This window comes from Platalea leucorodia (assembly GCF_965183815.1).
Source record: "Platalea leucorodia genome assembly, chromosome: 14".
NCBI lineage: Eukaryota > Metazoa > Chordata > Aves > Pelecaniformes > Threskiornithidae > Platalea > Platalea leucorodia.
The window spans coordinates 4,642,497-4,664,924 of record NC_138836.1 but is presented as its reverse complement, the minus strand read 5'-3'; the positions used below and the strand labels follow the sequence as shown (position 1 = coordinate 4,664,924).

Genomic DNA, 22,428 nt, shown 5'->3' with positions numbered 1-22,428 from the left:
CACTGAGGTATGTGAAAATGGCTGTTAAATCAAACTGGACTGTTGGCACTAAAATTTGCTCTATCAAAACAAAGCGAGAGGAGCATAAGAAAGAATTGCTCCAAAGCAAAGGAACAGTCAAAGCATGGAAAGAAAATGGCTGTAATATCAGAGAAACAGAAGGTGACAAACGGAGACTATGGAAAAGTCTGACTTAGATTCCAGACAACTTATTAGAAGCTATGGTGAAGCACAGATAGATACATGAGTGATGGGAAAGGGTCAGTAGCTTTTGCTTAGTAACTCACGTCTCACCGGTCTAATAAAACTCCGAACACGTGCACAATTAATACACAGGCATCCTTAGCTTTCTGAAGAGCTTTTGACAAGGTTCTTTACCACAGCTTCTGAAGCAATGAAGCTGTAATTGATATAAAGCTCCCTCCATATATTGATAGCAGATTGTTGGTGTAGACAACAAATAAAGTAGTCAGCTTTCACTGTGGATGGATTATACTAATTCTGGACGTCATGGAGAAGTCAGTGATAGCACTTGTCCCCGCCAACCTGTTCATTAAATGATCTGGAACAGTGAGGTGACAAAGTTGGCTGATGACGAGTGATTATTCTGAGTAGTTGAAAACAAAAAAATGATCGTAAAGATCGTAGAAGTATCTCAGGATATTGAGTGGCGAATGCTTGGTAAAAGGATTGTTAGAATACCTTGGCAGGTATGGAAAAAAATTTACTCCTTTTATAAAAAGACATACAAGAACTGTTACACTTAAAAGCGAGTTCAAAGATTTCACTTGATGAACAAAGAAAAGTTCTCTTACCGCTCACAGCTTTTCTCCTCTGGATTCTAGCCTCAGGTGAAGGGGGAGGTGAAGGAAGACAATCTAGATGTGAAGAGGTTGAACTGATTTTCTTTTGAGAATGTTCTTCTGAAAGATCCACAAGCTTCTTTATGGGTAGGCCAGGTGCTGGCTGCTTGTATCTTGCATACTGCAGTGCTTCTGTGATCCATCTCATTTCCCTCCAGATCTCATCAATTTGCTGTAGAGAAAAAAATGGTGAAAAAGTACGGTTAAGTCTGTGTATTAATTTTACCGAAGTGTGTGCTTTCTTTGAGTGCCCAAGTAGGTGTGGAGTCACTGCCAACAGAGAGAAGGAAGATCCCCTGACAGGACACTTCGGATTTAGGTGGTCTGAACTGCCTTTGGTTAGGTGCTTGTTCTCCTCCACCACTGCAGAGGCTGCTTGGGGCCACCAGACTGTCAAATCAGGTACCTCAATTAAGAACCTGTAGTTAGGAGGGGTGAATCCAGGCCTAAACTCTGACATGGAAAGAAAATGAAAATTGTCTTTTGATGGAGTAAAAAAATTGACCAATTTTGTAGCACACTTGACAGTTGGTTTCATTCTGTACTGGAATGAAAGCAAGACTTCTTGAGCATCCTTGCAAACCCAGGATTATATTCAAAAGCAGAGTGCTCAGATCAAACCTCGTTTTTAACAGAAGAATATACATACATGTGGAAGAGCATACATACATGGAGGGTTGAAGCACAGCGATGAGCCAAACTGCAGGTTTTCTCCCTTATCATAATTTTGGTCTGCATGCATTTTAATAGTATAAATCTACATGAAGACAGTTCTAACACATGCCTGTTGATGGCAATAAGAGACAAGTGCCTAAATCAATACCAGGGTATAGCTTTAAGTATTATGCAGAGAGGAAAGGTGCTGTTTAATGTGGGTCTTGAGAGTCTTCTGATAACGGAACACTTTTAACATCTTCAAGCAATTCAAGATCTTTGATGACTGAACAAATGTTGCTGCAACCAGCAAATGACAGTAGCTGTGAGTATAATATCCTTCTGCTGCAGTATCCTTTCTAGAACTTCCCTTGTACTTCTCCTTGCTGCAGAAGATTCTACATTTAAAGAGGTGAGCCTTCATATTAATGTTGCAGTGTTGAAGGGAAACTGCTTTACAGTTACACAAGCTACGTTCTGCAAGAAGGCAGAATGAGAGCCCTGGGTCAGTAAATGGACAGGCAAAAGTGAGTGGTACTTTGTGCAGTGGATATTATCAAATAGGGAAGTAAGAGAGGCATCAGTGGAAAGGAGACTGCAGACTGATGTACTCTAAGACGAGTTCTCCAGCACCTACCCTTAGCTGGAGATGCTTCTTCACAAAATGCACATTCCAAGTGTGAAATTTATTGCCAAAGGATACTGTAGATGCCAGATTAGCTAGGGTAGTTCTTGATGAGCTGTGTTGGAGACAGGATAGCTGGATAGATGGATCTTTGTTTTGACCTAGTATGGCCATTTTTATGTAAAGGTGAAATCTCGATTCCAATGATGTCAGTGCAAGCCTTGCCACTGAGTTAATTTGAGCTAAGAATATACACTGATAAGAACAGCAAATGGTTCAGAGATTAATTCATAATCCTACATCATTTCAAGATGTCAGTGTAACTCCATGAAGAGAATGCCAGTTAGCAAACATCTCACCTATTTCATTTTGGAGATTTTATATTCCCTTTCTGTGATCCTCCCTCAACCCTCAACAAAAATCATACTGCATGCGGTTTAATAAAATGCAAATCCTGTTGGTTTTCTCCCTGATGCCATTCTGCAGTGTCTCCTGGGATAATGGACCAGTCATTTTAATGAACTGTGGTTCTTTTACAATTTAGGAATGTTTGAAGCTTTACGCTATATAAATTACAGCTTAACTTCAGTTTTAGTTTCAGTGTGTGTAGATTTCTTTTCTTGCTGTGTAACATTCTGGTAAAGACTCCAAGTACCTTATCTGCTGTTATTTTTTTTTTTTTTTAATTTTTACTTTTCAGTTGCCCTCTGACTCCTTTTCAGAACTGCATTTATATAGACTCCCTTGCTCTTTACAATGTTTGGTTTGTGTAGTGACTTCAACACTGTCTTAGATCTAGGATCACACAAATGCTCTTGCGGTTTTGTGGTCACCGCTGAAGATTGCGGTATGTGGTGGGCTGAGATACTTTTGCCAATAGGTGGAATACAGCTGGTTTTCATTTGAGAGGAAACCTAACAAGGCTAATACACTGTCACAATAATTCAGCACAAAACAGTGAAGTTTAAAATGTTCTCCCCTATTTTCCCAGAGTATATATGTGACTCAAACACTTTGGAGAAGAGGAACACAGAACTGTCTATACAGTGCATGCATATTTATATACATATACTTATTTTTGATGTGAAGGATAAAAATTTTCCAAATTCTCCTGCATGCTGGGAAAAAAGCTAGATTTTCTGAGTGTGAGAATGGGAAGATGAGAAGGAAGGAGATGATTGAGTGGGGAAAGTACAATGGAACATTCCTCTCTGCCCCCCTGCAGGTTGCCAAAAACTCCAAGGTGAACAAGGTAAAGGGGATCTGAATTCAGAGCAAAGAGGAACAGAAATATTATCATCTTGTTCACAATTATGGAGGGCCAAACATATTATCAATGGGATAAATGGTTGCCTTGGCCCCTATTGCAACAGAAGGTTGCTTGAATATTAAGAATGTAGAGCTGTAAACGTATCTGCACCTCACTTGTTGGAAGACAGATCAACCGTGTCGATAGATGCATTCTGCAAAGATCATGAGTTTTATCTATAGATAACCAATTGCCAAAATGGTTTGCAAAAGGACGGGCCTTGCTACGCTGCACAATGGGCTGTAGTTCGAAGATCCCTGAGTTGAGTAGGTAAAGTCCTGATCTGGGAACAGTACAGGAAAATCAGTGTGAGAGACAGAGACTAAGCAAGATATAGACAAGTATGATAGCATTTGTGATCCCTCTGCATTGGGGGACTGAAGCAGTATCACTGCATGGTGCTGGACAGACTTACAGACGCTTTTGGGGCTAGCTTGCCATCTTGCACGCAGAGCTGCTTTCTTCACGGTGATGTTGTTGATGAAGATTGTCTCCACAACCTAGTCTGAATTTTAATTTTAATTTTTTTAATTGGGAATTTATCATGGTGAAAAATGTCCTCAATTCACAGAGAAAAACTGTTACACAAATGAATGCCCAAGCATGGTACTAGCTTACCTCACATTAGATGGGAGAGAGTTTTACAAGCAGACTGACACATTTCTTTATAACAGTCTAGTATAACTGTCATTTGATTTTACCCATAAAAATCCTTGTATAAAAGCAACAACTAAGGAAATCATGTTCTGGGTTTGAATTTCATAAAAACAGAATTGCACTTTTGATACAACTGCTCTTTTTATGATGTCTGTGAATAATTCTCCATTTAGATTTCAAATTACAGCCCTATGCAATTTTTAAGAAAGCCACCTTAAAATCTCCTTGGAATAGTCAGAAACAGACTATTACCTGTATGTAGTCTATAACTTGCTGGTGTCTTTGTTTGGCTGCAGCGACTTCACTGTCTGAAATTGCTTCCCTTAGGGATTGCTGGGTTTTCAGAGAGTCCAGCTCTATGACAGCAGAAAGGCGGCAATACAGGCTTATAAATTTTTCCTTGTAACAGCAAAAATGAACTGTGAAAAGACCAAGTGCAAAGGAAACACTGTTATATTCTGGTTATGAAATATGAAATCCTTAGCTTTCAGAACACAAATTTTATTAAATATAATTGCTAACTTTCTGGATGGGTTACTTTAAGCTAGAAATAAATAATACAGGCTCTAATTCTCTCATTTACACTGGATTTACTCTGTAACATCACCAATTTCAAAAGAGTCATTTCTAATTTATATCTAAGTGAAGGGATAATCAGGTCCTTAGTATGCAACTCCAGAGGCTATTTTGCCCTTGCTAACTTTAATCAGAAAGGCTGTTTCTGAGGCTTTTATAGCTCATAATTTCTTTTATCAAGAAAGAAATGACATGACTGGAAAATGGAACTCATCTTTTTTTTTAATTGAGTGTTTCAGAAAGAAAGTATCATTTCGAAGAATGATAACTTTCTCTTGGGTTAGGCTCGCTTAAATCAGTAACTTAAATGTAAATGACTCAGCAGTAAAAGCATTTCAGTGATATCACAGTTTGGGTGAAACAATTAAAACTCTTAGGTGTTACCACACATCATCCTCTGAACTCTCACGCAGAAGGGTAACACAGAAAGGTCAGAAATGACCTCTTGCTTTGTGTGATTTGACTTTGGAGTAGCACAGAGGTAGCTGAGCTACCTCTGAAAGAGGTAACTAGGTAGCAGAAACAGAAACACTACAGTGCCACTGAGCTTCACAAATGTTAATTTACCTGGCCTCTTAAAGCTACCTTCTTCTGGAACCTGCAATTGCGCAGGCAAAACTTACCAGTTATCTCTGCAAACTGCAGTACAGACATACCGAAACTTGCTGAGGGAGAACAAGTTTTCAGAAATACTTCCCCGTTCATTGGTGCTTCAATAAACACAACCGTACAGCATCATCTTGCTAGAGCAGCCAGTGCCAGCTGGCTTACTACTGCTACTTTTCTGGATTGTGGCATGATATTTTTCAGGGTGTTTCAAGTGTAAATTTTATATATTCTTATTATCATAAATATTAAAACAGAAATAAAAACAGCATCACATATCTACTTATCCCTTGCAAACAACATGATAAGAATAACAGAAGAATTTCTCAAACTAAGAAATCCAATCACAGAAACATAATTAGCATAACAATAAAGGCCTAATCTGAACATAGAAATCCCACAAAAAAAGAGTGAAAGAAGGAATTGTACCTTCTGGTTTCCCCACGATGCCTAGATATTGCAGGGATCTAGTCTGAATAGTGTGTGGTCTTACAGTATATATGCCATATGTGGTGGACTCTTGAGTGAATTACAGCCGCGGTTTCAGCTTCAGTGCTGAAGTTTCTAGCCTTTGTGGTTTTAAGTCAGACCCTTTAATGTTACTTTAACAAATGTTACTTCAACATAGTCTTTTGTGGTTATGCAATTATATAGTTGGTAGCCACCAGCTAATGGGGAATGGAAGCTTCTAATATTTGAGATGTGAATCACAGTCACTTTATAGAACATCAGGGATACATATATAATAAGTCATATAGAAATGTCATCTGCCTTTGGCCGGATGATTGCTTACTTACAAAAAAATACTCAAAAGTAAAGTTCAGCTTTCCATACTGTTCTCTCCACCATGAACTGCTTTCCCACTGCAGCAACATTGCTAAACAGAGAGGTCTGCAACCAGAATGCCTTGTGAGAGATTACTCTGTTGCATGTTTATCTGTACCACATCATCCCATTCAGTGCCTACTGCTTTGTCAGCCCGATGCAAGCTATGTCCCAGAAGTGAGGATGACTCCTGCCCGCAGCCTGCGTGCCACATAATGAGAGTTAAATAGTCTCCAAAACCTCTGGTGCAGAGATTAATTTCATCAGAGATGAATAGGCTTCATGCATTAATTTGCACAGTGAATGCAGCAGTCACCTCTCATACAGAGAAATGATATGCTCAATACACAAAGTCTAACTGTAGACTTCAGGGTTGCGTGTCAAGAAGATAATAAGTCTGGCTTTAGGGCGCTGCAGCCATGGCCATATGACCCAAAGCACTGAACTCACTCTTCTAGTTCAATTACGTTAGTTCTTTTTTGAAGGGGTAACTTTTCTTTGGCAGACTACACCAGCTCATGTATTGTCTGTCTGTACCACTCATAATTTTATGGCAGCTCAGCTGTCATCTGTCCGCCCACAACCAGCATAAAAACCTAAAGTTATCACAGGCACCACTTTGGGTGCTCTGGCTGATGCGGCATAAACACAGTCGTGTATTCCTGCCTGATCCAAATGAAATTTGTGTTGTTGGATGATGGTAGGTCACAGATCTATTGTGCCTGCAGAAACGTAGTCTTGGTAAGACCCTCCATTAACATCTAGTCATCCTTCTTCTACATTAGTGACTCTAACAGCACTTAGCAATGGTATAGAGGAAATAGGATGGTGCTGGTAATGGTGTCACATAAACACCTGAGGGAGATATTACTCAGGACACAGTTGCCACTAGAGACATGTTCTGTAGTGGTTCCTTGTGTACTGACTCCGTCAGTTCTGGCTCATATCTTTCTCTCTTCTCCAAGGCAGAGGAAAGAAGGATATCCAGTTTTACAGGCCAGAAGGAAACAGAGGAGACTGATGTGTAAGGCTCAGCAGTCCCCATACTTCTAATACTCTTTCTAAAAAGAACTATTAAGTCTTTATGAGCTGCTTTTATGTGGAACCTTTCTTTTCTCTGTGGACCAAAGAAGAAGAAATGAGAAATAGAAGACCTTGAAGCTAAAGCATCTTATGCCTTCTGTGAGACAGCTGGAAAACTCTGTTTTGGGGAATTCTTACCCAGTCAGTAATGCAGTGGAACAAGAGGGCTGGAGCTGCTACAGCACAGGATGTGCTCCCTAAAGAAATCGGTTCAAGTCCAGTGCTTTGGCATTTTTTCCCAGTAACAGGTTTTTCCTGCACCACAGCAATAAGACTGAGTCTTCTGCATTTTTCGAGGAATCCAAAGGAAAAAGATGACTCTTGCATGGGAAACTCCACTCAGACCTTTCACAAAGTTGTGAGGGAGTCAGACCTTGAGGAAGACTATCTGCAATCAGGAACTGCAAAAATTCTCTACAAAACTGGTGATTATTCTTGTGGCAATTTAGGGGGATTTTTTTTTTTTTTGCATCTCCTTTCACACTCCAACCTTGCTATGTTGTGTGTAATTTTTCGGTTCTGTTTTTAAAGAACATCATCTTCCAAATAAGCTTATAGACACAAACTGGATAACTGTGGGCTTTGCTCTATGCTTTGCATTTCAATAACGATTGCTACAGTATATGCTTTAACCGCTCTGCTCCCTCTATAACTTGTACACAGTTATAGGTAGTGTTGTTGCCAAAGCCATCATGTGATTTATTGACTCTCCACTGGGACAAGGGGGAAAACAGATACAACTTTGTGATTTTATTATAAGGAGACTGGGTTAATATTTCTAGGTGAAGCAAGCTACTATACCGAGTTCAAACATCTGAAGAGGGAGGTTAAGAAATCCTGAGTGTGGGGTGTAAGGATTATTCTGTCCTGGGGCAGTGCAGACGTCGTCTGAGGCGGGGAGCAGGAGAAGAAAGGAGACATTGTGACCCAGTTCCAACACCTCCTGTGTATACAGACGGAAGTGCTTAGCCTGTAGAGGGACACGCGCAGGGGAAGAAATAGGAGAGAATTACAACATGGCACTTATATAAACAACACCCCAAATGATATAAAACATTAAAGAAAATTTGCACAACATCAAGCTCGGAATTTTTATAAAACATAAATATTTGGGGGGGGGCTAAATGTGGGTTCATGTCACTACATAAAATAAAGATTTAAAGCTGCAATGTTCCACATTAAAACAACACACACAGGCACAACCCCCCTGAAAACAACATTTATGTTTCTTATTAGGCAGAAAATGATCACATGCCATGTGCTTTTCAAGATTATGATTGCATAATTATGTGAAAACATGAAAATGGATTCAATTAAAAACCTTTAAGATTCAATTTAGGGTTGGTTAAGAGAAATATGCAGCTCTCCCTCAACACAGCACTGAAAAGGTTTAACAAGTGCTGCAGCAAGAGAAAATGGCACACACAGGAGTTGGCCTGAGGCTGCTGTAGAGCTGCTGTGTGCAGCACTGCATTTTACCCTGGGTGTGCACCAGCGTCACTGTCTGTGATTCTGTTCACCACAAAAATAATAAAAATACATAAATAAATCCGTTGAATTAAAAATTCAATTCATTAACATAGAAGTTTGGTCCTGAGTCATCAAAACATTTACAACTGTGTTTAACTGCAAGGTCATGTTTATGTCTATCTCTCATGCACAATAGATGAGCTTAGATGCTTGGCTGGACTGCAGCCTAAGGAACATACTGCATGGTGATTTAAAAATTTTAGTCCCTAGCTCAAAAAAAAAAAAAAAAAAATGCACAAAAGCTCTAACCTCCAAGAAAATACACTAGCATAGAGACCTGTACAGAGCCCTATTGAATTAGAGTGACTGACCACAAGGCAGCACACCATCTGTCTTAATTTTGGATTTACTTGAGTCTTACTTGGCTCTTCCCAGGCTAGAAGGTGCAGCACTGATGGATTCCTTTTTAAAAGCAAAGCCTAAACCTTTAAAAATCAAGAAATGTAGAACCAGATTAATTTATTTTAAGGCCACATCTTTCTAGCTGCACAAACAGAGCTTGAAGTGAATATAAAGATGATTTACTTCTACTTTAAGCCCTCTTTACCCTTGTAGACCAAAATAAAATGGAATTCATGTAAACAAGAAACAAACTCCTTAGCTTATTTTTTCATAGATCTTTCACATCATAGATTATCCTTCCTGACTTCTTTATTTATTCACATATGCATTTCTTGTACCTAAATGTAAAGCTAGAAGCCAGATACCTCTCCTCACCCACAGCAATCTGGAGGGCTGGAACTTTGTGTTTCAGAAGTGCTACGTTCATCTGTGTGTAAAAGAATAGCAAAACGCTGTGTCTTCAGCAGGCCTTTCATACACCCTCACTGTTACCTCCAAAAGAACAGTCAGTTGCCCTGCTTGCCTGGAAAAATACCTGGTTTTCTTTGCCAGGTGGGTAAAGGTGCTCGCAACTATGAGTTTCATACAGAAGTGCTTATTTGCACCTCCCTGAAGTTGCACAAATATGCTAACAGATGCAAAAATAGGAGCTAATTGAAAATTTGTCTCTTAATCCTTATATGTTCAAATATCCAGGAAAATAACTGTTTTATTGAAGATGTTCCACACACACACTTAGAATAATTGAATACAAAACTTCTCTGCTTTGCTTTTCTTGCAACCGTAACATTTAATCCCTACTTGCAAGTTACACAGTTTGTAGCTTTTCGTTGTGTTCTTAAGAATCAGTTTTTAAAAAGGTGATAAATACCACAAAGGAAAATACCTGATGCAGAGGTAGATTGATCTGTTTAAGGAGAGCTTTCACTGCCATCTGGAGCTCATACAAGAACAATTGAGTAGGGCAGTCTGAAGTATGATCCATACTTTCCACAGATTCTGAGCCAGAAAGTGTTTGGATCCATTCCCACTCATCTCTGTATGTTGAGTCAAGTTAAAATTAGAAATATAACAAAAGTTCAGTGCACAAGCAGGAATTCAGTGTATGTGCATTTGGGATCTGTTGATAGTTTAATCCTCATATAGCAAAACATTCTAAACTTGTGCAATCCTGATTGTTTGTGGTTAAAAATCTGACTTGGAAAAGTTTAATTTTTCTAGCACATGTACATCAGGCCGAACATTCCTTGCAAACCTCTGAAAGTCCAACTGCCTTTGAAATATTTCACTAAGGCTTCTCACTCCAGGTTTTCTTTTTCACATACTTCATTCCCTATCTACCACAATATTTTAAAAAGCATGCATTGAGAATGACAACAGTGACAATTAGCAGGAAGTTTAATTTCTGTGACAGACGCTTTTGAGTCTCGAGCCAAAGAACTTCCTGGTTTGCTTGACATGTATCCGTTCTAGACCTGATAAATATGGGAATCATCTTTCTGGATCAAATCCTTAATTCACCCTGCCCAATAGTCAGTCTTGAAAATCAGCCAGCACCAAACATTCAAGAAAAAAAAAGTACAGGAAACGCCACTACAAGATGAGTGATAGATGTGGTACAATTTGCTCCTAAATAAAGGTCTGATCTTGAACTTCAAGAGTCAGGGATTGTTATAAACCCTGAAGCACTAGGCTTCATATTCCTTCCAAAGTTTTTGTTAGTATTAACTACTACATTCTGGATATCCTTGTTGTCTGTGTAGATATCTAGTTCCTCTTTCCTCATGCAAAATTATCAGCTCTTTGCTGAAATGATATGGGATTAAAAAGCTCCAGAAAAAAGCCAATAAAATGTGTTACCCACTAGGCAAGGACTAGGAAGTGCAAATAAGTGCACTTGCCCAGCAGATAAGGGAAGCAATGGAGAAAGGGAAGATGGCTCTCCCAGAGCACAGCAGTTCAATGAGTGATAGCATTTGCCTGGATATGTGTTTTCAATTGCTGTATGTTTGCTGTGGATTAGAGTGAGAAATGGGATATTACACAAGAGAATACACAGAAAAATCACCCCACCAGCACTCCGTGGTCAGTGAAAATCAATAGAAGGGGTGACGCTGAATTCACTGGGGGCTGAAGCAGGGCTGCAGGCTACGATCTTCCTAGCAGATATATGGAAGATCATTACCACTGTGCAGAATTTGAGTGACGACAGACTGCTATCCTTAGAAACCAATGGGCTGGCATGTATGTGTTCTGGATAGGCCTTCAGATTGCTGGAAACACCCAGGTGCACCTGTTTAGTTCAGTGCTGATCTCTGTGGTGGTACACACCTGAGCCAAACTTTGCTGGCAGCTACAATTTTGTAATGGCAAAATTGCCTTAGCATTTAAATTTGATCAGTTGTTTCAAACTTAAAACAAATGTTCTCTCTCCACATATGTGTGTGTAAACAAGTATACGTTCACTTACTTGGAGACATTGCTGTTGTCTCGGATTTTAACGTGACACAGGATGTTAGGCAGCTTCTGCAATACAAGCACTTTGATTTGGTCCACAGAACTGCAGAGTTTTAGGTAACCCAGATACAAGCCGGGAGGGAGGCGTTGCTGACTTCGTTTGTGATAGGAAAGTATGTCCTGTTTTAAGAGAAACAGTCCTACATAAAAATCTCTTTTTTTTTTTCCACATAAGCGGAAGAGTTTGGGATCAAAAAGCAACAAATGTTTTTGCAGCCGTCTTTTTGTTTCAATGGTGTTCCCAATTCGCAAAGCATTTAAGCACATGCTTAAGCATATAAATAATCTCTGGTAGTTTGGATGCACTTGGACAACTTTTTACTTAAAGCCATACACAGGTTCTCTAAGCTCTCCACGTCATGCAGGAATTGGCTCTAAAAAACCGAGGTTTCAATCTTCTACAACTGTAGTATTTAAACTGGCTTAAATAACACCCACCTCTGCACTCCTGTCTGATCATTTCAGCAGTGAGCTGGGTCAGGGAACTGATTCAGCTGAAAAACAACTCAGGAAAAGGAGCAGTCATTTTTCAGCCAGAGCAGTTCCCTGGTTCACGTTTGGTGCGTAGCTACACAGATGGAGCAGAGCAGCATCGGGAAAAAGCCGTCACCTGGGCTGCATGAGCCAGTACTGTCACCGAAGAAATGCATGTAGAGTCCCAGCCTACATCTCTCAAAAACCTGTTCTGTATCGCCTGCTGCCAACAGGAAGATCTCTATGAGCATGGGGGTTGGTGGTTTGCAAAGTTTAATTAATGGCTGTGTTTTCTGAGCAAATATCTTTATCAACAAATGGAGCTTAGAAGGAATTAATAATGATGGCATATTTGCTGAAGCCAGGAAACATTTTTAAGGCTATGTATAGCAGTCTCCCAAAACTACCCTAAAAATGATGTCTGCTGCCATCCTGAGAAATGTGTGCTTCTGCAATGGGTGAGGATTAAGACACCTGGCCTTATGCCTTGACTCTTGGAACCATCAAATTATCTGCCAGTGCTATGCTTGGCTCTGACCAATGCAATTAGACCCTCATTTTCACAGGCACTTCACGAACAAAATACCCATTGGATGATTAAACAAGTAATACAAGAAAGGGTGGGCATTAGATAGGAATGTGTAAACCATTAGGGGAACATTTTTTCCACTAGGATCTCTGTGGAAATCTGATCAGGCCTGTATTTTGGGTTTCCTAATATAAAACTTTTGCCCAGATTGACATTTTTCTACACCTTTAACACATTTTAATACATTAAATCTAACATAGATCAGGTAAGTTTTATTGTCTTTTGGAAATTTTTTAACGTTTCTAAAACCTGGTAATGTATATTTTGATTGCCTGTCAGTTTCTGGTACGAAAAGCACAGTCTGTGCCCAAGAAAGTGCCTCTAATTCAAAAATTAACCACAGCAGTCATCGTCTAGTTGAGGTTACTAAAGAAGGGACTAAGGCAATGATTTGTCTTGTAGTATGTTGGGTAACTATGCAACTGAGTTTTAGAGAGATTGTCTACTGACATTGTGTGAGAAATAGATTGCTGTTACCTACAGAAAACATGTGTTCATCTTTATGTGACTTATCTACGTTTAACATGAGTTTACAGATACCCTGATTCTTGAAGGGCTGAAAACCCATGACTCTCGATGTTAACTGAACTGACTATGAAAAGCAACTTCTAAGATCAATCCTTACCTTGGTATTTTTCTAATTGTGAAGTCTAGGGGCATGTTATGCAGAAATTAAAGGAGGGTTATGGTCAGCAAAGAATTCTTTAGCAACTATACCAGGCTCCAAGGAACTCTGAACCCCACAGAACAAGTTTATTAAGTAGAACAGTAAAGTTTTAAACCTAGATTTAGTGTTCAAGGTTGGATGGAAAAATCTTATGGAGTGTAGAAATTGTAAGTGTCTGTATAGGTGCTTAAGAACATCCCAGAGAATTTTATAGGTTTTTATATCCCTTGCTGCAGAATTCTATAGCATGGTTTCCCGAAACTGATAGAACTGTACTATTCTCTGCTAGGACTTTGAAGTAATTTCTTTAGAATCTCATGGATATTTTACATATTCAGGATCTGATCCCAGACCCACTGGAAGTAATATAAGTCTTTGCTTTCAATGGGAGCCTTGCCATTAATTTTATTGGGCACTGGATTAAGGCCTAAAATTCTACAAGACTCTTCCAAAAATCAGGGCTCTGGCACAGGCTTTACAAAAGCAAATAACATACAGTAAGAGAAGCAAAGCACTACCTGGATTGTTATAAGCAAGATGTCTAATGCCGTTGGCTCCTCTGGAGTTGAAAGGGATTTCCTCTGGCTTTGTAGTTTGGATACCTGCATCCATTTGCCATTAAAAAATGAATAAAGACTCTCCACTTCTCTTATAGTAACTATCAACATATTGCCATGTCGATCCTTGATTGGCTCATAAAAAACTCTGCCTAAGTTGTGAGTTCCCAGCAAATTCTAGAAAACAAGCAAATTATAAAATGGAAGTTATTTATCACGTATCAGGAGAGTGGTATTTTTTGAAACTTAACTTTGTGCTCACTGACATCAGTCCTGTGGACTTCAATGAAAACTAGACACACGATGTTTCTCAAACCCTTCCCCTACAGTCATATCATTCAGTGGCAGAAGCAAAAGTTTTTCCCTAGGTTGTGTTTGTGGATTGAATTGTGGATCCTCCAATGTATTTGGTCCAGCAGTGTTTAGTCCAACATTTAATGGAGAACATCAGAAAGACTATTACGACCCAGTGCCTTTGTAAAAGGAAACATGGCAAAGTACTTCTCTTATTTGGACAGAACTTCCTATTTTTGCCCAGTCACATAAAGATAAAGGATGAAATTTTCAAAAGCACCCAGCGTTGGTCTAGTGGTGATTCCTTTGGTATCAATGAAACCCTTCTGATTTGAACTTACTGAAGAGCTAGGTCCTTATTTTAACCTCCCCATCACCAAATGACAGAGACGGTACAAAATTCTTCCTCTACCCCCAAATCATTCATATTGGACACTTAAAGTGTTTTCTGTTAGGGTCATTAACTATAATCTCCGTTTTCTGTTCTCTGTTTTAAAATTATTCAGATTGTTTTCAGCAACAAAAGCAAGAGGCCCTCATATCTGTGTTGAATGTAAATAATTCTGGAGCTGAACTGTGGGGTGTGTTTGTGAAGGAACACAGAGGAATTCGTAGAGACGCGGACCCTTTTCCTTTTACTTCAGATACCAAGAATGTGCTAGACAAAACCAGCAGAAACTAACAAACTACCAGGGCAAAGCTCTCCAGGAAAATATGTGAGGATTAAAGAAAAGTAATTTTAAAAGACTCCACATAAAATACATATTTTGGTCAAAATCCCTTTCCTCACACAGTAAGGCATCTGCTTATAGGTGCAAACACACTCAATCCAGTGACCAGCCACTGAAGAGATTCCCAGATGTCTTAAAGAAAAATGCCTAACATTTAAAATATGCTCATTACTTTGTGACTTTTCAAGAGATCTACAGTAAGCTGGATAGGGATGGGAGCAGTTTAAAATGAAAACTTGAATTCGCAGCGTAGCACGTTGTAGGTTTAGAGAAGTGCTGTACATTAACTTAATGACATTGTAAATGGATAGATTATCCTGAATTTATTTACCTGTACTTAGCAGGCAATATGTACTTATAAACTGTATTATTGTTTATAAACTCTAGGTAGTCAGCACAGTGACTGCCCTTTATGTGGCATAACTTAGCTATTTTACCTTTATGTGTCCCTCTCCAGGGCATACTGTTGATGTCTATATAGCACCTCCCCTCTTTTTTTAACTGTTGTGCCTTTTGAGGTTAGCCTCCATAACTGATTAACGTGGGGTGTTTTGAGTGCACATTTTGTATTAATCCATGTGTCCACAGGTGGGACAAATCATTGCAGGTAGATGTTAGCCATCTAGTTGTCATGATAGTGACTGCAATATATGAATGTACCTAGATGAAAACAAAGAGTTCTTTACTGTCACTGACTGTGTTCTGAATGGCATTCCAGCGCAGAGAATGGGGGCACCTACTAATACGAATATGTGACTGATTCATACACTAAAAAAGTTTTGCGTCTGCTTAGCTTGGCACCCCATCACTTGTGTTTTGTTTGCATTAAGTGTCTAGTGGTAACAACAGGCAAAATTACAGTCCCTGTTGTCTCTGAATCTACTGGTCTGGTCCCTTAGCAGCTGTGTTGTCACTGATCTTTTCCATTCTGTCCTAAATTCCTGTGGAGTCAGTCTATTAAGTGCCTCAATAAAATGTATTCAACCATATAAACTTTATTGAGATCCTTCCATTGGTGGATCCCATTAGGCCACACACCGTTAGAGGCTGGCAGATTGGTGACAATCCGCGTGTTCCTCAGGGGACCAAGCTAACAGAACAAACGTTAAGGACAATAAATTTGCCAGAAATTCAACAGAGCAATATACCACATGGACACATTTGCTATATCTCTGTGCTTCAAGCTCTGCTCTTAACATCTCTGGTAGCAAATAATAACACAGTGTACTAGGAACCTTGGTTATCTTGAAGTGCAGTCTATGCATACTAGCAATGCTCCGTTAAAGGCAATCTGCACGGAGGGAATGAAACTGAGCTAACCAAAGGAATACGTGCTACCTAAGCTGAGCTAACCACACCAGAGGGAACATTCAGCAGATAGAGTTAAAACTTTCTCTAGTGACAGCTCAGAGGACTGACAAGCAGCTGCTGCTTAACACAGGTGGTCCTCCAATAAAGGTACAGCAGACTGGCATTCCATATATTTCGGGATACTTTGGGGAAATCAGTCAAGACAGGTGGTTGCCCAGGAAGGCTACTCTCCTGTACAGCATGCTTTGCCAAAAGATGTAAAACAAACCCCACATGGATATTCTTAATAATGGCCACAAAGTATCTGGCTCTCATAGCTGCTATAAAACCTAGCTTATTGCATTGACTGGCAATAACAAGGGGGATGGCTGTGTGGCTAATACATGAGCCAAGCAATATGAAGATCTTCATTAATTGCATGACTGTACCAGAGATTTTTCTGGGACACTTTGGTGACTTCATTCAAACAAAAGGTAGGAGAAAGTGAGGCCTGGATATACTTTTTCTGTAAGAATCATACACACATCTTTTTGAAAATGTATTTTCCTACAAAGTAAATATTTTATGTCTTCCAGCTGGAGATTTCATGTTATCATGAAAACCATTCTTCAAAAGCTTTACAGTAAACGTCAAAATGTTCTGCTGGAGAAAGTGTAGTTACTGTTTGCATAACAAATAGAGGACCGAGACACAGAAGGATTACGTGGCCTGTGCAGTATCAGTCAGGTTGTATCTGTAGCACAGGCTGGAACGGAACCATCCTGAGAGTCGCTGCTAGGCCTTAACAACATGATATGAATAGTGCATGTAGTGCTGCTGTCCCTACCACTGTGCTGAGGGGTCAACACAAGATCTATGCACCACTTAATCTTGCTTAGTCTCTGTTTTTAAGGGTCTAAATAGGTCTCTGACTGGTTCTCTACACAAAGGTACATTTCAGCTTAAAAATTTTGGCAGCTCAATTAAGAACTTAATGAAAGATTCACTTTTATTTCCCCGCTGACAATCCACAACAGCATAGCCATCCTGTTTGTCAAACAGTGTAGTTCTGCCCTAGAAGCTGTACTTGAGCAGTTTGTAAGCCGTGGGTGAATCAAGAGTACTATTCTGGCAACTTCAGCAGTCTGCTTCTAGACAGAAGCTACCTACTGCTGCAGGTTCCCATATAGCACAAAGGAGTGCTAAATCTCACCCAGGGTTTAAACGCTTCATTAATATATTAATAATTAATAATGAGTAGGCTTTCTAAGAGGCTTTTGAGCAGCAAATATTAGGCTTATAAATCTTGAATTCCCAATCTGCAAACCCACAGGCTTATCTGTGGTCATTATTTACTGGTTCGTATCTGTTTGTTTCTTCGTCTGCCACTATTGTTTCTTTCCTTTCTTTTTCGTACTCTTTACTTTTAATGTAACTCCTTCCTTCCAGCTGGCAAGAGAGGCTCAGTAGCTCATTTCATTGTGGATGATAACACTGCTCCAAAGAACAGGCCAGCGGGGAGTGGTGAACCATAGGACAGCTGGCAGTATCCCTTAGAGATCAGAAAGTCACTAAGTTAATAGCTAGAAATACGCAATGCAACCAACCTGTAGCTGTGCTGCTGCTGAAAGCATCTTTTGTCGGGCTTGAAGTGCTGTTGATGAGGACACGGATATAGACATATTCTGCCTTAGCCATCTGATATCATCCCACATGCAAGACAACTGCAAAAATATATCCAGTTCAATCAGTTTTTGTTCTCAGCATTTACAAAAGCAGAAATGAAACTAAAAGCATTTTGGACTTGGAAAAATCAGTAGACATTGCTCATTTTAACGTTCTGCGGATGGCAATGAGTTGCCTAGATAAACATGAAACAGGTGCTGAATCAGACACAGAAGTTGTTCTGTAAACATCATGCACCTATTAAAATTGCTTTTTGGACTATTGTTTAAAATTGATTTGCTGTTCTTTGGGGTATAAAAAATAGTGTGAAGATATCTTGAATGATGGCATAACCGTAATACCAACTTTAAAACTTCTAGTTATTTCTTTAGCCTCTTCTCGAAGTGTTCATGAAACCTTTATGTACCCAAGTAGCAATCATTTATGTAGGATCATACATTTAAAAGAGCTAATTGTGCCACCGTCAGCGACCCAGTCAGAATTTAACCCATATAAATGGTTTGTGAAAATTGCATTTTATGATGAGTGAAAGGTAAAGCACTTCATCATTTAGCTTTTTAATGATGTCATTTCATATATTCAGAATGATGAGCTAAGGCCTATGCACTGCTAGCAAAAAATTTGTAGAAGCAATATATGAAATTAGGCTACCGTTACCTTTGTGAACCACAGGAAATCCTGCATAACTGAACTACTGTGAGAGTCATCAATTTCCACGATTGGGATTTGATCTTCATTGGTTACTAATAAATTGTCTTTGTAAAAAAATATAACAGATAAGTAGAGTCCCCTAAAGAAAGAAGGAAACATAGTCAAACACCTTTCATGTCTATTCACATCCATGCCAAATTTTAGTCAAAAAATCATAGATGTTAAGTTCTGAGGAGACAAATTGAATCATCTGGTCTTAATTTCTGTGTTATATATATGATGCAACTTCAGCCAGTGAATTCTGAAAAATATTTGGGAAGTTTATCACTTTAGATGATGTGAGACTACAGGGATCTAAGAAATTATGAATTTCTGCAAGCCACTGACATCAGTTTTAGTAAGAATTTTGCCAGAGTAAACAGTATACAGTGGAGGCTTTATGCCCCTTAGAAATCAGAAATTTTACCAAAACTTTTTATTATTAATGGGCTTAGTTGTACCCTTCTTTGCTTCAGAGTAAATCTGAAGTAACTCAATTGAAATCAGGCGGGTTATTATGGATTTGCGTTAGTGTAATTGAGTGTAATTTGGCCAGCATATCTGCAAAACTGTTTATAGTGATCATTCCTTTCAATATTTACCCTTGCAATTAGTTACATATGTTAAGTAGTTGCCTTAGGGAATTTAAAGACTCTGGAGAGCTCTTCTGAAAGAATCAAACTCTTATCAAAATACAAAGAAGAAAAAGCAAACTAAACACTCCTGGCAATGAAAGAAGAAATAATCCAGCATAAGCAACTTCCATTTGCTAAAACAAATTATCAAGGCTGAGGGTTGTTTGGGTCACACTGGGTTGCAAACCTAGCTAAAGATGTTAGAGAATTCTAGCTGTGTTGCTTGTTGCCAATAGACTATTAAAACATGTTATCTGAGCCCTGCATTTTATATTATGAATGAAATAAATGCCATAGTTTCATTATTGAGCAGCAACAGAGGCAGTACTTCCAAAATACCTCAGTAACTGCACTTTGTGTTTGCACAGAATATTTCACTCTCTTACAATTCAAATCCATTTCCAACAGTAACAATGAAAAGGTTCTATTGATTTGAGTAGGAACTGGAGCATTATTTTCCCATCAGCTGCACCAGTCTTACATGTATTGTATGATTTTTTCAGCTTCGTTCTGATTGATTGCTGTTTCATTGGTAGGGGGATCTTACATATATTTCTAAGGTGCTTTTCACTATTACATAAGAGCAACAACGGCTAGCTAAAACTCAGAACGTTTGGGAGATAAAATGAATGACAAACCGTTTCAGAGTCTTCACAAACTTGTTTGATGAATGGAAAAGGTGCTTTAGGCTTCTGGAAACTGATTGCTTGCGACCAGCATTCTGTAATTTAGAACTGTCTAAAATGGAAAATAAAAAGCAAACCAAAGCCAGCACTTAAATTTCAGTTAGTATCTCATAAAAAACCTTTGTCACTTGAACCACAATACTAAATTTCCATCAGTGCCCACTATATTCCTTTCAAAAGACAACATTTAGAAACATGCTCACATACAACCTTTTGCTTATATTTACATTATCTTAGTGATATGTGACAGCAAACAATTTCCTTACTTGCAGCAAACTCAGACGTGGTAAAAATATTTTGTTCCTAGGCAAAGCAGAGCTTGAACCAGTACCACATGTTCCGAATGGATATGAATTTTGCAAGTGGTCTCAAAAACCCAAGAAGAGAATCGAACCATCAGTCAACATTTTAGGCTGTTGTGATTCCTTGGTTTCTGTCCATATATACGTTAAGCTTCTAAGAACTGGATAATTGCTGACCCGGCAGTCACTAACATGACAGCATCACCAGACTAATCTAAGTAAAAGCTTTAAGGAAACAAGTAGATTGACCCTCATCTTTCTCTGTATCACACTAAATGCATGTGCTTTTGTTTGGATTTCTTTTTTCCCCATCACAACAATTTCCACTCACCTGTATTGCTTCAGAGCTTTCACAGTTACATTTGCTCCCTAGTAATCTGGAATCCAAGGAAGAGGTGTTTAACTCATTTGTTCACTTCATGTCATAGCTGAGACCTGCTGTGTGCCTGCAAGGATCTCTGGACCAGCTCTCTCAAGAGAAGAATTGTATAAATTCAAATATTTGCCCAATATTCTAAAAAATGTGGTTAAATTTTTATACATTGTATTATTTTTCACTTTCATGAATTTGACTTAATGTCTTTCCTTCTCTCATGCGTGGCTTGAGTTTCCTTGTAAGGCAAAGAAAAATCTTCCAGTGGGAACTGAAACTCGCAAGCTCTGTGAAACAGCTGTGTCCACCTGCGTACCTGTAAGCAGATTTTAGAGGGTATGCCAATAGATGGCAGTCAGGAACATGCAGGATTGTGTAACGTATAATGTATTGTCAGTTGTTGTCCACATATGGCATTTAAAAGGAACGGGTGCTTAAAACTTTTTGAGATTTTTTTGCATTGTCTTATGTTCCTCCTGTTTAATGCTGTTGTAAGAGAAACAGCAGAAACGTTTAATTTAAAAAAAGAGTTAATTCTTCAGATATTTACCGTGATCTGAAAAGAAAGACAAAAAGAAAAACGTAACTGTGAAACTACATCTCAGTTTTCCAGGATCTGACTGTTTATTTGGATGAAGCATGGATACCCATCCAGACTGAAGCAGGAAACATTTTGAGGGACACCCTTCTCCAGTGGGGAAAAATTATGACTCATGAAGAACTATTTGCTGAAAGCTGCTAATCAGTCTGCTTAGGTGTTTTCAGAGTAACATATTTCCCACTTAACTCCAGTGCAAAATAGGAGGTGTCTATCTGTGTCTCCCTAGTGAGTTCTGAGTTTGAACATTTAAAGAACATCTAAATTTGCTCTTGTCAAAACCCCATCTGTGGAAGTGCTCAACATATTTTTAAATGATGAATAAATTTGCACCATAATTTGCACATTGAAAACCGCAGAAAGAAGACACATTGTTAGCAATAATTACCACTCTGCTGAACAGCAAGTACAAAGAGAACAAGGTTCTGTTGGGGGTGAAATCACACGATTCAAATGTATAAGACTTATTAGATCATCAAATCCATTGTCTTTCCAGTGCAAACTTGTTCTCCATGGCATATTCTCCAATGTGCCGTTCAGTTTAGTTTTAACAGACTCATTGAAGTCCATGCTCCTTTGATGCAACTGATCTTGGTTTTCTTTTCCTTTTAAAAAAATTCGTTTGCTTTTCTGTCCATATCTCCTCAGATAATATTAATTTTACTGTGAACTTTTTTCAGTATATCACAGTAATGTAAACCAAATGCTATATGAAAACTCCCGTCTTACTGTTTCCTTCTTCCAAGTTTAAGACCAATTTAGGAATATAAATTTCATTCTAATTATGCAATTTTTATTTTCTTCTATATTAAGGGTGGAGGGAATGGAGGAGGAAATTGCTGAAGGCAAAGCAACATAATTCTGTATAAAACACCCAGAGACTGCAGCATGAAAATAAGAGGGCACATTAGCAGTGAAATATATGTTATTGGGCTATTCAGTGGTTTGGGTTTAGTCCACAGCTTTGCAGAAGCCAACAGGAAAAGAAATAATGTGAAACTAGATGGAGACTGTAAACTCTCCTACATTGCTATTTGCTTTTGTTTTACAGTATAGTGTGTCTAGAAGCCAAAAAACGTGGAGCTGAGATTAGAGGATAATTTGAATCTACAGGAAATGGAACTTTGTCTGTTATTTAATTGACTAATAAATAACATAGAGTAACCTTTATAGAAAAGCACCAGTAACAACAAAATAAGTTTATATTAATAAATGATACAGCAATAGAGTTGTGAGCTCTTTTAATAGAAGCTCAGGAGTGAACAAATA

At 38.7% G+C, this 22,428-nt stretch overlaps 1 protein-coding gene across 1 annotated transcript in view; it reads right to left on the bottom strand.

Annotated features, from left to right (window-relative positions):
* ANKFN1 (ankyrin repeat and fibronectin type III domain containing 1) overlaps positions 1 to 22,428 on the bottom strand; it is a gene marked incomplete at both ends in the record, with an annotated part of 62,293 nt that overhangs the window by 2,111 nt on the left and 37,754 nt on the right. Inside the window, 9 exons of the mRNA XM_082326625.1 lie at positions 816 to 1,035; positions 4,361 to 4,527; positions 8,000 to 8,168; positions 9,957 to 10,107; positions 11,541 to 11,707; positions 13,836 to 14,051; positions 17,797 to 17,913; positions 18,533 to 18,665; positions 19,839 to 19,938. Coding sequence (XP_082182751.1) covers positions 816 to 1,035; positions 4,361 to 4,527; positions 8,000 to 8,168; positions 9,957 to 10,107; positions 11,541 to 11,707; positions 13,836 to 14,051; positions 17,797 to 17,913; positions 18,533 to 18,665; positions 19,839 to 19,938 — 1,440 coding nt within the window. The remainder of the gene's footprint in view (positions 1 to 815; positions 1,036 to 4,360; positions 4,528 to 7,999; positions 8,169 to 9,956; positions 10,108 to 11,540; positions 11,708 to 13,835; positions 14,052 to 17,796; positions 17,914 to 18,532; positions 18,666 to 19,838; positions 19,939 to 22,428) is intronic.